Here is a 17,922-nt window from a genome sequence, read left to right as displayed (position 1 = left end):
GCTGAATTTAATTTTTAAAGTTCGAATTGCTGTTTCTAGAATTTTGTTCATTCTTATCACGTGTTTTTGTATCATATTGACGTAACTGCAGTAAAACTAACTAAGTAATGATTTCTGCTGTAATTGTTGCTTTTTATACGAAAGTATCTACCATACTTGAACCGCTCTGAATCGGGCAAAATAACCCGGAAATTTTCTCAATATGCCTAATAATACCAATAGAATATCGATTGAATGAATTCGATCACTGTAGTTATGGCTATATCATATCGAACTCGAGTAATGACCTTTACGCTTTCAGTTTTGATAGTCAGAAAGGTCGATAAAGATAATTTTTCAGCAATTGATTCGCTATTAAGTAAGTTAAACAGTTTCGAAAACATCCCACCGATGCAAACACAAAAGCATTTGTGAGTTGTGCTGAAAATGTCATTTCGACATATCTAGATTCAATCACCTACAGTTCTTTTAAGAAGCTGAACCTGAAAATATGGTGTATGGAAAATTTATGATGCTAGATCAGTTATACCCGAATGTTACGGAAAAACCGCTCTATCTCCAATATTTAAGGTAAATGTTATCGACTACCTTAGAAAATGTCATTTGATATTCATCATGGTTATCAATTGACACTTTTCGAAAATAGTCGATGACATTGACTATAAAAAGAGAGCGGCTTTTTCCGTGACTTTCCTGAAGGGCTGGTCTAGCCGCATAAATTTTCCATGTACCATATTTTCAGGTTCAGCTTATGAAAAGAGCCGTAGGTGATTGAATCTAGATATGTCGAAATGACATTTTCAGCACAGTTTGTGAGCAAATCAAAGGATTTGTTACAACTAATCCGCGCCGATGTTTTCGGAGGCCGATACTAACCTCAATACGCCCATCTCACATTCACTGCGTAGCCATCAATCCTATACAAATCGTACCACTTGCAACAATCTACAATGTAGCAAAATTTCGTCCAATTATCCGCCGACAGACAGATCATTTGCTCTCGCTCTCGACAACCGAATCATCTGCCGTCAATTTTCGTTGCAATTTGCTGCGCAGCATCACCATGCCATCCTTGCGCAGCGCAGCCCACTCCAATCCAATTGCACATGCCTTTCTACCGACCAACTGATCTTCTCAAGCCATTTCACATTAGGCCTCACCACACCACACATCGCGGTAACTGGCCCTGTCCCTGAGAGGCAGTGTTTGGTGGTGCATCATCATTACCACGGCACGGCGGCCGTTTCTCCAAACTTCGACCAGCGCGCGGCGGTGACTCAGACCAAGGTGCTTTACGTACGGCATGCAGCTGCCCTCTTCGCAGCAGACATTGACCTTCTCTCGAGTTCTCCGAATGCGGTTGCTGCGTGTGCATCGGACCTTGGCGCTTATCCCGTGCGCGTTTTCCAACTTTGGACTGCGCGCGTATTTCAAGGTTAAATAGCGCGCAAAATTTTCTGGAAACCATTAAAGCTGCGGAGAACCGCATCGCCGCCGATCCGGAACGAACGTAGCTTGTTCCCCTCCTGGAAAATTGATTCAAAATTGCAAATTTCGCGGACCGAGAAAATCTGTTCGTTTTTTTCTCGGTGGAGGGAATCAATTCTCCACTCGTGTGCTGCTGGAAGATTCGGTCGGTTGATTGCGACTTTTGGGGAACTACTGCGCCGGGATTTGGACGGGCGTTTTGGAACACATGTTTTTGCCATCATCGTAAATCGTGAGGTGTACTGAAAGGTAATGTGATCGATCCAAAAACGATTTCTTCTGATAGATGGTTCAAAATACTAAGCGACTTTCGGCGAATCGACGACGAAAATGATTTAGATTGGTGCGGGCGTTCCGGAGTTGTGGCGCCACCTTAAATTGTGAGAAAAACACTGTGACCACTCCTAGGTGGATCGGTTACAGTGTGTTTTCCTCGATTTTCGCTTCTCGAGAAATAATCATGGGAAAGATACTCGAGCCGGGTCAACATCTGTCGGGCAGCAAATTTGCATAAGTCGAGTGATCCTCAACAGAAGAGGTGATTTTCGAAAACTCCCCGATGATGTTTGTGCAGCATTAATTGAAGAGGCTGTTCAAGCTCAAAAAAAGGCGTAAATCTCCCGCGATCGTGCTATATTTTTTTATGGCAACCTGTATGACAGTCCGACTGAGGAACATCTGTCGAGTTTAACCGATTTCACGGGAATGTTTCTTTTATTTCGTTGTTGTTGGTTTACCGTTCCCAGCCGCTCGGTTTCGGTTTTGCTTCGCTTGGTTGCTTCTCTGCGCGTGTTTGTTCTGCGCGATCGTCTCGTTTTTTCTTGCGTTCCAATTTGCGATTCATTATCGCCATTCTCTTCGGTTTATTGTTCGGTATTATTGTAGCGCTTACGATTTACGCCGATTTGCGCCAATCCTTCATCGTCCAGAACACCACCACTCTACAGGGGCGTTCCTAGATACACATATTTACACTGCCTCCCATCGGGGACCGTTCAACATAGTTCTTCACACGGAGCGACTTTCGAAGCTTTTCGAACGCATTGGCTATCGAAGTCAGACTTTTTTTTCATAACATGAGAGATATCCAGTGGAGCGTAGCAGCGATCATGATCGCAGACTGGGCAAGCCGATGATTATTTCATCTCTCGAACGGTTTTCACATCAGCGGGTGATCTTTTTTTTTTCTGCGCTGACCAAGAGATCATGATGGATGATTGCACGGCGGTGATGGTTGGCGATTTGGCAACTGTTACCAATAAGATACCTTTGCAGTTGCTTGTTATGTGGATGATTAGATTGAGATCGAACGGATTTATTCGAAGAGAATTTTTCTGTCTTAACTTGCAAATGGGGAAACAATTCGGATTTTTTCACCCAAATTAGGATTAGAGTTTACAGATTTTTAAGTACAGAACTCATAGATGGTTATCTACGAAAGGTTGAAACGCTTAAGGCTGAACATATCGAACGGCGTTAATTCGAAAACAGTCGTGTTCAAAATTACTCCAACACTATCAAGCTACAAAATGTATTACTTTAGTAATACATTTTTAAAACTGTTTCTCAAAAGAACAGCCTTCAGTACTTGTTATTGTTATTGCTAAACACTATTCGTGCTTTTTAGAATAACAGCCTTGTAAACTCTTTATTTCTATTTTCAATTTTCATTCCAGTAGCTTGTGTCGGCGCAAACGAATAACCATTAGCGTCATCAGGGTGAAACAATCATTGAATAACTGCTCCAATCCACTTTTTTTTTCTAACGAAAACAGCAATTACTTCGAAGTTAGTGCAAAATTTAACACTATGTGGGTCATGGTTTTAAAGTGATGTAATATGCTCTCACCATTTCAAACAGCATGCAAAATTCCGACAAATACTCAGTACTAATTGATCATCTTTCTTTTGTTTACAGGTACGTTACGGTAGAAAGATTAAAACTGTTCCCATCAAATACGGCAAGTAAGTGTGATAGGTTAAGACAGCTTAGAGGTTTTCTCTACATGGTGTTCTTTTAAGTAACAGTTTTGCGGCATAACTGCTAGCTCTTAATATTGCAGATTTTTTGAAAATTTTCCACTCTGCGGTAGCCGCCGAGTTCTACCGCAGCTGTCAAATCCTACCGCAGCCATGAAAATCATCGTATCATTGAAAAGTTTGGCCAAATCAAAGCATGTTTACAAAGTTAATTGTTTTGAAAAACAACAACAAATAATGATCATCGGCGTCGTATCCAAGGCTCGATCCAAGGTATCCTTGGCCAATTTTGATAGCATCTCAAAGCTCTCAAAGCTTTCAAGCTATGTTTTGATGGATTGTGCTCAAATTTTGAACTCCTTGTCACGCCCAGACCTGTGAACGAAATAATTTTGTACTTCGTATACACCGATTTCAGCATATCTGTAATTCCGTGTCAAAAATTGAGCAGACAACATCTCAAACTTGGCCATTTAGTATAAAAATCAGCCGAAATGTTCCATCAATTAGCACCACAGTGAACAACGGATATTTACACTATATTCTATGGTATTTCTAGCAGCAGCTATGTTAGAATTGTCGTGCAACTGCACGTATCATTTGACGCAGTATTTTACACAGAGAACATGCCTTTGAAGCCCGCCGACTGATGTTAAGCAAAAGATGCTGAATGAATTGGTTTGAGTGGGACAAAAAAAAAACTCGCTTCAATATCATAAGATATGTGACAGTGAGTGAAGGAAGTGCAATAATTGAGTGACTGTTCCCCATGCCTGGCTGTTGGAGTTCAGATGTATTTCAAGATATTCAAGGGCGATTCAGGAAGTTTCGTTTCATAGAGTGTTTAGGAGGACTTCCAAAGAACCTCAGATCAGCGCGAAGGAGGTTTTAGAGATTTCTATGCGTTCCAGGAGGTTTTAGAGGGCTTCACATGCTTTCAGATCAGTTTCACGGGATTACAAAAGGCTTTCAAGGTATTTCAGGTTGTTTCAATACGTTTCAGAGCGTTTCAGGAGGCTTTAGAGGGGTCTTAGGGGACAATTTAAGACAACTAGTCAGCCTAAAATAGATCAATTTGGGGACCAGTAATGTTAGCATTGTGGAAAAACAAGACAGTAAGCTATGAAATCAGAGACAGAAGTTGCAGATGTAACCTACGTCTTAGGGAGCTTCACAAGCCTTCACGTCGAAATTTAAATGCGTATTCAAGCACTTCATGTGGATGTGAGAGGCGTTTCATGGTGTTTCAAGGCGTTTTAAAATATTTAAGAAGGGTCTTAGAGGACTTCACAGACTCCCAGATGAGTTTCATGGGGATTTTAGGCGGTTTCAGGCGTTTCAATGTGCTTCAGTGTGTTTCAAGGTGTTTCAAAATATTTCAAAGTAGATTAACAAGGCGCCACAGGATTTCAGAGGCGTTCCAAGACGTTTCTTTCAAGGCTTTTCTAAGCGTTACAAGAGGATTGAGAGGGATTGTTAGTGACCTCAAAGAGCTTCAGGGAGATTTCAGAAGCGTTCCAAGATTAACTACGCATGTACATCCAATGACCAATACTCAAGGGAGATCTTGGCGATTCTCAAACAGACATTAAACTCACCGCTTCACAGAACAGAGCTGCATGAGGCTGTACAAGCATGAATCCCATTCCACACAAAAGATCCGATTACATATGCTCAAGAAAGTTTTCACGAAAAAAAAATAAAAAAAATGAGAAAATGCATCCAGTTTCGACTTAAGGCGTATGGATCACATCTCATTTCGTTCAGAAGAACTAAATTTTCAGATATTTCGACAAGAACAAAAATTGATATCATATCACTTTTAGTACATTAATATTACGCAATATTAATTAACTCTTTTAATAACAAATCTAAACCACACAGAAATTCAAAAATTGACAAAAATGGTTCGATTTGTGATTTGATTTAGATATTCTCGTCTACCCAAATAACTTTTTCCTGCCAAAACATGAGAAATTTACGCACGACATCATTTTGACAGTCCAGTAATACACGAAATATTCACAAGAAGTTGCCGAAAGAAATTATAGAGCTCGAGCTCGATTGGCCGCCCATGATTGCAACTCCAGTACCGTAAACCGGGGTCAAATTGATCTCCGGGTCGAAATTGATCTGACGATTTTCCGTTAGATAAAACATACTTCAAATAGTTTCCAAGCAAATATCGTTTAGTATCGGTTCCCAACTGCACGATAGTTGGAAGGATATTATTTATAATATGCTAAACCTAACCGAAAAACGTGTGATCAATTTCGACCCGAAGATCAATTTGACCCCGGTTTACGGTCCCGACATATCAGCTACACACACAAGCATCCAATGAGGTGACTGCTCGGGACTAACAGCGCAGACGCAGCGAACTGATCTCCACCAGTGCACAATGGTCGGAAAAAGATAAAGTTCGGCCAAAACTCTTTTTATGTGTTTAATCGAAGTTATAGGTTGCCTAGATATGGTATATAGTGTTTTTAGTGTTTAAAAAGGGGTATTCAAAAATTACGTAATTTCAATAATTTCAAAAACAGTGAAAATCAGTAAACTCCATATTTTTTGCGTTTTTTGTTAGAAAATCAATTCGGATTAAAATAAATGATCATCTTTCGATGAAATCCAATCAAGTTTGTTCAAAACGTGTGAAAAATGTGGAAAGATAAATTTTATTTCAGTAAAAAATGGAAAAATAACGTAAAATATATGAAAAAACATGACTTTTTTAAAAAGCTCTAATTTGAAAAACTGCAAATTTCTGCAAAATATTTAAACGTTTTTAGGCAGCCCTAAGCATGATGTTTAAGATGTACTATTCGAAATTGCGGCGACACGTGACGACACGAACCGTTTTTTAACTTAAAAATTCCCAAAATTTCTAAGGTACAATATATGAAAATTTGAAAAGTTTTGTGACATATTAATTTTGCACCATACGTGCATTCAAACAGTCCAATAACAAGCTTTCATATGCTGGATAACTTAAAACATATATTCCATTCTCAAAATATTATTATTCTACTTTTTTCGAATCATTCATTTTTCAATTTTATGACTTAGGCCACTTTGGCAGTAAAAATGTCATTGAAATACAAAAGCTGGTATTCTTTTAATTAAGAATCATAAAAGTACAGTACATTAACTTTGTTATAAGGTGAAATAAAGTTTAAAATTATCAATTTCGTTTTTTGGGAGTTTTGGCCGCCCCTTTGTATGGAGCCCGACCAATGTGCAGTGCTTGCATCCGAGTGAATATGAAAAACACGATTAGTTATCTGCGTCAACTACCACTACGAACGAACACGCAAAGGGAGCAAAGAGAACTGCGATCGCCATTCTTCATCCGTCAGTTGGCTAGTGTAGCACTGGAGACTGACTGGAGACCATTCGTTCTCACTAGCTGCGGTGAAGGAGAAGAACCGGAAAAAATCAGTGGATTTACTTGTTGCTCAAAACTTGAAAAACAAAAATTTCGATTTAATGAGTTTATTGTATTTACACTGTAATTGCGGGATAAAAACCAAGTATATTCATTGCCGTGTACACCAGCGAAAAGAGAAATTCAGAGAGCCACCTAGCGCTGCGCTGTGTGAGAGAGCCTCACTCTCAGTAAAACTGTTTATTGCTCCTGCTCTCACTTGCTTCAGAAGCATGTTAGCCAATGAAAGCTTCCGCTTTCGGTTGAAAAGCGCCGGTTGAAGAAGAGCAAATTTTGCTGCGTTCGGGAAAAAACGCTTTATTTTTCAAGCACTGCTTCCCACGACTTTTGGAACGCGTTTATGGTACTGGCGATGGATAACAGAAGGGCGAGAAAATAGAAGAAAAAGATTAAAATCAGGATGAAGAAAGCAGGCAAGGGATTGAACTCTGGACCCTCTGTATGCAAATCAAAAGCAAAAACAATTGGATCCCCAAGCCCGCCCTACTTAGTAAAACATAAAATTAACATTGCTGTTATATTTTCTGTTTCCAATACGTGTTCAGTTGCAATGCGTATCCAAGATTTTAAACAGGATTGTACGATTTGAAAAAAGTGGGAAACCTATTCCCTTAGACGAATCCTTTCACAATCATAAACTACCATCAGCTGTAGGGCTCAGGTAACGAATCTTCCAAGCGGTCATCATTTTTACCCTCTCGATATCCCCTGTAACCGGAACGCATACTCAACTCTCGACAACCGGATTCACCCGTCCGTATCCGACGTCCGGTCCCAAAACGGCTACGACACAACAGGAAGCACGTTGTCTCCGGTCGTCCTCGTCCCCTAGCCACTTGTGAGCAGAAGGCTCACACACGAAAAACAAGCCGAGCGAGGTGTATGTACAACGTGTGTCGTCGTCGTCGGTGGCAATTTTATTTATCCTGTTGCCGGTGTCGACGACGTACAGACAGGAATTCCGATGCAAAATGTGAGACAACTGTGTGTGTGTATGTTTATTTGTCCGGATTTTGGGTTCTTCGGGGATAGAGTTTTCCTGAATGCACGCAACCGCCAAAAACTTGAATCACACATCCGGTTCGAAGGATTGTTGTTTGTTGATCAAAGCGGCGTGCTAGAGACAAGCTCCGGCAACAACAACAAAAAAGTGACGATGACGACGAGACGCCCCCCGAAGAACACATCTGAATGTTGTTTCTTTTTGTCATGGCATTGCATTGCAGTGGCTTGGAGGCAACATCGGTGCATCACGTGTGCCAATAGCATGCATGCATCCATGGCCATTGGCCATGTGTTGTCACTTCAAAGAGATTGCAGCAACATCGGACTTCTTTTGTGACTCGGTTCTTGACGTTTTGTGACGCAATTCTGGACTGATCGGCGAAAAAGGCGCAATAGGGTTTCCGAATGATGTTTTGGGTTAACTGTAGGATAGAAATTTACTACGTCATATGCGCTGATTTCCGTCATATCAGATAGAAAATAGCCATCTATTAAATAAATGCCAACTTATATTTGCCAATGACTCATTAGATGGAAGCAAAAAGATGTAGACTATCAACAACCAGTCCCTGTTGCATTGCAAATCGAATAGTTCACTCCACTTACGACTTTACATTTTTTCTCTCGTTGCCGTATGCCGAAGGCAACCGCACCAAAGCAGCAGCTAGCCGAATTGTGCATCATCGCCGTTCAATTTCCACTTCGCCAGATTCACTTATTGAACTGACCTTCAATTCACACCCCGCAAAAGCTCTGTGCATTTCAATGTTGGATTTCACTGCTGCAGAATGCAGCAAAAGCTGCTTAATCATTGAAATAAATTGATTTTTTTCGTCGGTTAATTGTAAACAAACAGTTGTCTTCGTCCCAGGGAAGATGTACACTAAGAAACTCTGGTAGTTTAGTATAAAAAACAGCAATAGGGATTGCTGAATTTTCAGCAAAACAATGCTGAATTTTAGCAAACCGTCACCGATTATCTTTCAAAATTGCTGGAAATTTTAGCAAATATTGCTGAAAGTCAGTGATTTGTATTGCTAAGCACTTATTATCACACACTAAACAACAAAGTCTGCTGACTACACAGCAAAGTTTGCTGATTAAACAGCAAAAATGCATTTGTAGCATTGTTTCTTAAGATCAGTAATTGAATTTCATTCCGTGCTCAACTCAGAGTTGTGTGATTATCAAAATTGAAGCTGAACAAGCAATTGGGCGTATTGAACCCGAACAAAAAGTGTTGACGACGACATCCTTGAGTTCTTCGTTTGTCCACTACCAACTTCTTCTCAATGCTGACACCATCATCCATGCCCAATGTGTGACTATGTCCTCTTTTCGTTTCACAAAGCCGAAGGAAACAAATCAATCTTTCGGTGCACTTGAAAAAGAAAAAAAAAAACTTGCTGATTTCAACAAAAGAATGTGCCGTGTTTGAGACGTAGGGACTGTCCATAAACCACGTGGTCATTTTTTTGGGACTTTTCAACCCACCCCCCCCCCCCCCTGTGGTCATTAGTCCATACAAATTTTTTTATTTGTCCATACAAAATGATCATAGGCCGAACCCCCGACCCTAATGACCACGTGGTTTATGGACAGCCCCGTACTACTTACACCAAAGGCTCAGCAGGAGAACCGGTGGAGGCGCCTTCTTGAATGGATGTTCCGGGGTTCGTTATCGATGACTCCCTCTCTCTTTATCCCTCTTCTCATGCATACATGGACGTAGAGGTAGCAGGAATGTGTCGGTAGTGATGGCACCGACGACGACTACAGTAGGTAACTACGATACGAATGATGGGATGGCCCAGTTTGTTTTCATCATTCAGTTGGGCGGCTATTGTCAGGCAAGAAAGAAAACGGAAAAAGTGCTTAGTCTTCACACGTTCGATTGTTTTCTGAAGTGCAGTGCCACTCTACTAGTAGGTACTGGCTGGATGGGTACTTTTTCTCTCATCCCAGCAGAGAGCAGAGGTTTCCAACTGCTATTTCTTAAACATGGTAGTTTGAGGTTTCACGTGGAATTCCACGACTATTGCCTTAGAATTTTTGAATTGTTACGATAAATCATACCCGGAGTAGAACCAAGTATGGTCTTGTATTGTAGCTGTGCGTTATCAAACTGAGCTACGGAAGGATCCTCAAAAATATGTTTGCGTTTTCTCCCGAATTTGGAAATTACCTTTAAGAAACATTTGCGTATTTATCAACGACTTTAGGAATGCCACTACCCAACCCAAGCAGCACACAAGTCACAAAGGAGTGTCGACAGCGCAGGGTTTTGGTTGGACAACAGTCATTTTCAAGTTATTCTGCCTTGGAATTAGATTTACATGAATGTAGCTCCTGTACGACCAAAATCCTGCGCTGTCGACACTCCTTTGTGACTTGGTTTCATTTTTTAGTCAAATAGACTAGAAGAGGTTCTTAAAACCATCATAAACCCCAAAATAAAAGATATTCTGTTTTATGACGGTTCTCAAAACCTCTACAAGACTATTTGGTCATCAAAATGTTATTTGGGTACTGCCGCTCAAATCAATGTCCGTCTTGAGAAATTAGAGTCACTTGAGATCACTGAAATTGTTTGAAAAAATAACAGTCAAATTGGACATGGAGAACCGCTGCTACGATGCGAAATCGTTTCTAGCGGAGAAGGCTCACGCGTTTCAGAACAGTTCCGCTCAGAATTAGACTCTGTGCATCCTGGAGACGCCACTCTACATGGCGTAATGGACCACGTTCGGTTGCCTCAAATCAAACACCAATGTCTTGATGGCATTATCGACGATGACTGGTTGAGTTTTAAGGATCTGTACACCTCCTTGATTCACGAGAAACCAGATCTACCGGCAATGGAGAAGTTTCCCTACCTCAAGGGGGTGCCTAGCAGACGAAACAAAGGCGCTGATTGATCCGTTAAAGATCACGAGGGAAAACTACCAAATTGCTTGGCAGACGTTGCTAAAACGCTACAACAACAACAAGCTTCTTAAAAAGAAGCAGGTGCAAGCGTTCATCACTCAGCCAGGAATCAGTCACGGATCTCCGCACAAATTGGTAGATGGATTCGACCGTGTGATTCTGCCGCTTGATTAGATTAATCCAGCCAGCAGATTACAAGGATCTGTTGCTGGCGGAACTTGTAGGTTCTCGTCTCGATCTTACCAAGTGACGAGGAAGGGAAGAACATTCGTCTACGAAGCAGTAGGACACTTAAAGGATCTGCAGGAATTTCTACTGCGGGAAATGCAGATTCTCGAAGCTCAACCAGCGAAGGTAGAAACGAAGATCGATCAATCCCTACAACACTGTACAGTCGAACAACGGCAAGTGTCCGATCATGTTGTGAGATTCATGTGCTTCACATTTATCGAGCCTTTCTGAAGATGCCATGGACCAGTCCCTTTGAGAGTCCCTTCTATGGGCTCAATTACTCTACCACAACTGCCTCAAGCGTGGTCATCTTGCTCAAGAGTGTGCTCGATGCAGTTCTCTCGTTGGTATTGTAAGACACGATACCATTCCTTGCTGTACTTCAAGGCAGGAGACGCTAACGGTAGCTAAGGAATATCAGGGAAAGTGAATCTGGGAGAGAGCGCTAAGCAGGACGGCAACGGTGCGAATTCGAAGGCAGCAAATGCCTTAACAGGACAGGCGAAGTCACTACAGCTAGCTAGAGTACCAAGTACACTTGCCATTTCTGACGATCTGGAGGAACTAATGGCACGGTTTTGGTTCTACGAGGAATTGGGAACTGTCAGCGAATTCTCTCCAGTAGAAGTGCTCTGCGAGGAGAACTACGAACGAACGTTCAAGCGGGGAATTGGACAAACGGTAGACACACAGCCACTCTTCCCAAGAACACCGAAGTTTTGGCAGGAATCGGTCACCCGAAAGACACCGTTCTTAGGCGTCTACGAGCAGTAGAGCGAAGGTTGTCTAGGGATGAACGTCTTCAGAAGCAGTACTGTGACTTCATGACTGAATATCTGGAGCTCGGTCATCAGGGAGTTTTGTACCACGACCAACATGATAGTGGTCTTCGAGGCTTCATGTAAAACGTCTACGGGTCAATGATGCACTCTGTTCCGGTCCAATCGCTCAGTAAGATCTCAGGTCGATTGTTCTCCGTAGTCGGATTCGTCAGGTGATGGTTGTAGCTGACGTGGAACAAAATGTTTCAACATGCTCTGGACCAATTTGGAGGACACTACTCTACAATGCGGTTCGGTGGACGTCACCAGATGGGAAGGTTTCCACATACGAGCTTCTTAGCGTGATGTACGGTACCACATCTGCATCGTATCTCACCGCTCGGACCTTGAAACAGCTGGCGTCCGATGAGCAGGACAGATTTCCTCTAGCAACACTAAGGGGAAATCTGGGCGTTACCTGATTCGAACGGCATTGATTGGGATCTGCCTGTAGAGATGAAAGCATTGTTCTAAACATGGCATCCCATCTTAGATCAATTCCGTTCGAAGTTCAACATTCCTCCAATCATTAAGCATCAGATCCTCACGAAACGACAGGTGCTGTATTTCATAGCAAGACTTTTCGACCCACATGGCTTGCTTGGAGCGACGATCACTTCTGCGAAAATCTGCATGCAGAGGCTTTGGGTTTAGGGGTCTGAAGAACGAAGAAGATCCGAATCTACAATGCAATGGGACGACCTACTACCCGAAACGCTGGATGACGAATGGCGAACATTCTACGAACAACAACCTACGCTGGATAGAATTCTGGTTCTACGATGCGACATGGATCCAGGCTTAGTATCCGTAGAACATCACTGTTTCTTTGGAGGCAGCTTTCGACTGAGGTAGCTGGACACCTGGGGTGATATTCGGCGTAGTAGTCACAATTGCAATGACACGATTAGATATTCTACTTCATCGAAACGTCGGATGAAGGAGAATATCTGTTTGATTGCATTTGATTGCAAATGCGAGTGCTACGCCGAATCTCAGATATTACTGTTTCTTAGACGCCTCGACAGTCTCTTACGCGACTATCATCATTCGGAGCCTGAATGACGATGGCGAAGTTTCGGTTCATCTTTTGACCTTCTTCGGTTGGAATTCTGTGGCGCAGATTTGGCTGCTCAGCTTTGGGAGCGAGGTCGATTTTGGATGGATTAGACCTGTGTACTGCACTGGATAAGATCTGGAAAACTTTAAGGTTTAACGGAAGCAGATCAACAAAGGTTCCCGGAATTACTACCTGATTGCTGGTAGCAGTTCGATCAGCCAAATTCCATTTGCTAAGAGTCGTTGGTAGCAGCCCTATCTATCAAGAAGATTCGTCACCTTGCTGACTCAAGTGGAGGCTTGTATGAATTCAAGGCCAATGACGTCATTCTCGGATGATTCTCTACATAGATTTGGAGCCGTTCACGCCTGCACACTTTCTGGTTTTAGGATTTTGGTTATCCATGCCTGATCCTGATCACAGGGATGGAGGGATCCTTCAGGATTTCATCAGGAATTCTTCCAGGTTTTCCTTCATTAGTTTCTCGGGAAATCTTCAAGATGTTCCTCGGAAAGGAGTTTACTGAGACTTTTTTCAGGCCTTCCTCGGGAATTCCTTCCGGAGTTCCTTGAGAATTTCTCCTGAAGATTGAAGGGGAACTTCTTAATTTTAACTTTGGATGTGATATTGATTTATCACTTCTCTGGTTGGTGGTTGAAATCAGAATAATATATTTCTCAATTTTTAATTACATGTAGCCTACTGGAGGTAGCTGGATGTCATTTGCTTGTATTTGTGTAAACGATCGATGACGATCGATATTCGAAAGACAGAGAGAGAAGATCCAGAGAGAGTTACGATATGGAGAAGGCGGGTTCAAGGCTAAAGGCGCTTGGTGATAACTTTATGCCTTTGGCATGGGAAAATGAAATATGAGTATGACACATTTTTGTTGCGTCAGAATTACCGAAACGGTTGGTGGTCACCGTTCTGCATATGCGAACATTGCATTTGTCGCCTAAGCAGATCGATGCTATGGGAACGGATAGACTTTCGCGGTAGGTACCACTGGTGTGGTCCTTCTAGAAAATATGGTTGCTATGCGGGACATGTGGAGCGCAGATGCTACAAGATCCTCGCAAAATTTTCCAGTAGTTGCTTGGGAATTCTTCCAAAAGTTCCTCGAGAGATCCTCGGAATTCTTCTAGAAGTTCCTTGGGAATTCCTCCTGGAGTTGCTCGGGAATTCCTCGTGGGCCTTCTCGGACATTTCTCCAGGTATTTCTCGGGAATTCCTCGAGAGTTCCTCCAGGACTTCCTTGGAAATTCCTCCAGGAATTCGCCGGAAATTCCTCCAGGATATCCGCAGAAATTCCTCTAAAAGATCCTCTAGAATTTCTCCAGGTGTTCCTACGAAATTTCGCCATGTAGTGCTCGGAATTTCTCGAGGAGTTTCTCGGGAATTCCTCCAGAAGTTCTTTGGGAATTCCTCGGAAATTCTTCTAAGAGTATCTCGGAACTAGTTCAAGAGATTTTCGGGTATACCTTCAAGAGTTACTCGGGAATTTCTTCTGGAGTTCCTAGGAAATTCCTCCACATAACCTCCGGAATTCTTCCAGGAGTTACTCGAGAATTCCGCCGGGAGTTCCTGCATCATGTATTTATTGGAATTTCTCCGGGAGTGTATGTAAGGAATTCAAAAGTCATGTGGTCTATGGAGTTATAGATCTGTGGGCTAGAGTATCTTAGTATCCGCCACACGATATTCAAATGCAAAATGGTCATTGGCAGAGGAAGCTCTCAGTTAAAAAAAAAAACTGTTGAACTGCTCATAGCAGAAAAGCATGCTTTGTCCTAGTGAGGTCGTCACGCCATGAAGAAGAAGATGGTCTGTAGGGCCAACAGGACTCCTGAATGTATTTTTTCCAGAGGATTTGGATGTCATTTCTTTTTAAACGAAATTTTCGGTGCGAATGTCAAATCAATTTCTTGCAACTAACGCATAGAACTCTAGTGTAGCCTAGTCTACACATACACAGTCGCTCGTGGAATGAATCCTGAAAAATGATAGAATCGACTACTTCTATCATTTTTCTTGTCATTATTAAAGTTTGCAGTGCATTGGAAATGCATAACAAGCATTAAAATGGCCAAGCCTTACTGTGTAGCGTTATTGATTCTACAAAAAAAAAAACATTGGATGGGGACATCTCATTCGTACCAACCGCTAATTTTGTATGGTATAAAGTGGGAGTGACGTTGCTAAGAAGATTAATGTCACTCCTTGGTCCCCAGATTTCCGGGATGGAACACAGGTATTTACTCTGTGTCCTGGCCTTTATGCCTAGGCTTAAGCGCCTTTACTCGCTCTCCTGCAACATACCCATAGAACTCTTGAATAAATCTAGATATAATCAATTATGCAAATAAAAAATCTTGGGAGAATTCAGCGATTTGATAAAATTTATTGGATAAAAATCATATTTTTACTTAGTGTTTAAGGATATTTCAGTATAGTTTTTCAACAATATATAAATTTTATTAAATTTTGAGTTAGATTTTGAATTATAAACTTTCAAAATTTCCTCCTGGAGAAACTTAGAAAACTCAGGAAATTTCATTTTATTTTAGCATATTAGCAGACATCCTGTTTTCATTCCGCATAAGATGTTACATAGCATCGCAATAGTGTACATCGTAAATCGCATAAGACAGCGTTTCAAGTCATAAAGCATTCTTGTTGTCCCGCCAATGCTCGTATATCGTATATCGTATATCGTATATCGCAGCTGAGAGCTTTGGTATATATAAGACACATTTGCTGCATCTTCTGCGATGTAACTTTCACACGGATAAAAGGACGTATAACACGGTCATATATCTCATTATTCGTGTAAATTGGTTGTCACACAATTGATTGACACAACTCTCGGCTTCAGTTTGGAGCCCACTGCCCGGAAAACAAATCTCTCAACCTATATGTGAAGCCGCGCACGACAGATGCTGGATTGCTCAGAGACACACGGCACGGCAAAAACTAGTAGGTACCACTCGGAAGACGGTCCGCTCGCTTTGTTGCCTGTGAAGCCTGTGAGCAAGGTGTCTCTGCCTCCAAACCGTGGCAAATATTCCCACATTATTTACAGATGAATGCAATTTCTTTTCTTGTATTAAAATTGGAACTGTGGGAGGAAGGGAAGCACAACACAGGGGAAGAAAACTGAAGATGATCATCAATTTTTCGTGAGATGAGCATCGGTGGTACCGCAACCAGAGAGCTCTTCTGGCGTCGTCGTCTTTTGCGCCATTTGCCATCCAAATTCGTTCGTCGAGTTGTTTTGCTTCCATCATTCATTGGCGGCAATAGCCAACCCCTCCGCCCGTTGTTGTAATCCAGTCTCGAGTGTCTTGAATCGCCTCCTCTCGGGCTCATCATTATTCGGCGTGATTGAAGAAGCTCACCATCATAGATCCGCAGTCGAGCGATTGTCTGTCTGTCTGTGGGTGTGTATGTGTGTGTGTGTGTGTGTCTGTGCAATGAGCGCCTTCTTATGTGGATTATTCACGGGTTATTAGCGCCGTAATTAGGGGGATATCTTTTTTCAATCTCTTGCTGGGTGCAGTTACTGGAAGGCAGCAGCGTTTCGAAAGTGCTGAAGTAACCACAGCGAGCCCTTTTTCCCATAAGTGCAAAATTCATGGCAATTGGTTACGACGAGTACCAAAAGCAGCTTGGCGGCTGGCTCTGGGGAGTGTGTTTTGGAAAATGCCTCACTCCGCAAAGTTGAGCTCGCGAAAGGTCAAGGGTTGTGTTTTGACAGCGTGTTTTGCGTGATGTTCGTATGAATTGCAGAGCGAGAATTTGGATTTGCTTTCGCCTTTCGGCGGAATGAAGGGTTGAATTATTCATAGCTGTAGAAAATTTTGTTTTCAATTGTTATTACAGCTCATAAATGTTGAATGCGATAACATATCATGACAGTCGCATTACATTATCACGTTTGCAAACGACGAATGTTCTGATTGAGCACTTAAAGCTGTTTTCCTCTTCAAAGCCACCATAGTAACATGTATTTTTCAAACTTTTTAGAAAGTTTTGATTTTAAACGTGATAACAATATTATGGAACGAGCTCACCAAAATGACACGCCGACACCGTAAGGAAAAAAACAAAAATTAATGAATTAATGCACTAATGTACAGTGATCCTGTAAGCTACTTGTAAGACATGTTATGCTTGTGCGTTGCTGATCTCTGGTGAGGTCTTTTCTCGTTTTGTTGTGGTGAGCTCGTTCCAAGCTATTTCTATTATGTAGAAAATTGAACATATCTGAAGCGTTTAAAAGATAGATACCATCGCTATGGTGGCAAACAACGGATTCAAAAGAATTTCCTTCATTGCTCCAGATTTGCAAATCAAAGATACATGAACTGCACTCAATTGCAACGGTATCAGCACGTCATCAGCGAAAAACGCAAATGCAACGAACGGTCAAATTACGATTTGTTTCCGTTTCAATATACTGCACTCGGTAATCTGTTTGGAACGCACACATTTAGTTTTCCAACGAAGCTGATGCTGAAAAGAGTAAAAAATCCATCGACCTACAGAGCATCAATTTCCCAATCGGAGAGCGTGTATCATCGCCACCACCTGGCCGTTTCCAATTTTCAGCAATCATCCGGCGCTCACACCCACCCATTCCGTTTTGTTTTGAAACAATGGTGGTAGATTTTCGTCGATCGCTCGTCGGATACATTATTAATCCGTTGCGGGGAACTACCGCCACCACACCATCATTGCCAGAATTCGACAGTATTAATTGATTATGTCAACGATTCGCTCTGTAAACATCAAAGACGACCGCAACGGATTGAGCGATTACCCCATATATCGGTATGGGCCCATAATCTCACGTGCAGCAGTTTTTATCCCAATTGCCAATCGATCCAGTAGTGCAATTTGTCCCTGCGAATGACACATGTACCGATTTGTCATTCATTCAGATTGCTTATCAACGT

The 17,922-nt window shown here is 41.9% G+C and overlaps 2 protein-coding genes across 15 annotated transcripts in view; one reads left to right on the top strand and one right to left on the bottom strand.

The window, feature by feature from the left end:
- LOC109406602 (cation-independent mannose-6-phosphate receptor) overlaps window positions 1–3,472 on the top strand; it is a 236,869-nt gene extending 233,397 nt beyond the window's left edge. For all 8 annotated transcript variants that reach the window (XM_062844424.1, XM_062844426.1, XM_062844425.1 and 5 more), the window contains exon 6: window positions 3,407–3,472. In XM_062844424.1, coding sequence (XP_062700408.1) covers window positions 3,407–3,457 — 51 coding nt within the window. In that variant the 3' untranslated portion in view covers window positions 3,458–3,472. The remainder of the gene's footprint in view (window positions 1–3,406) is intronic.
- LOC109402620 (protein toll) overlaps window positions 1–17,922 on the bottom strand; it is a 393,806-nt gene that overhangs the window by 165,106 nt on the left and 210,778 nt on the right. The gene's annotated exons all lie outside the window — the stretch shown is intronic.

The sequence above is a fragment of the Aedes albopictus genome, chromosome 1, assembly GCF_035046485.1.
Source record: "Aedes albopictus strain Foshan chromosome 1, AalbF5, whole genome shotgun sequence".
NCBI lineage: Eukaryota > Metazoa > Arthropoda > Insecta > Diptera > Culicidae > Aedes > Aedes albopictus.
The sequence above is the reverse complement of the archived record's forward strand: the minus strand, read 5'-3'. Positions and strand labels throughout refer to the sequence as shown.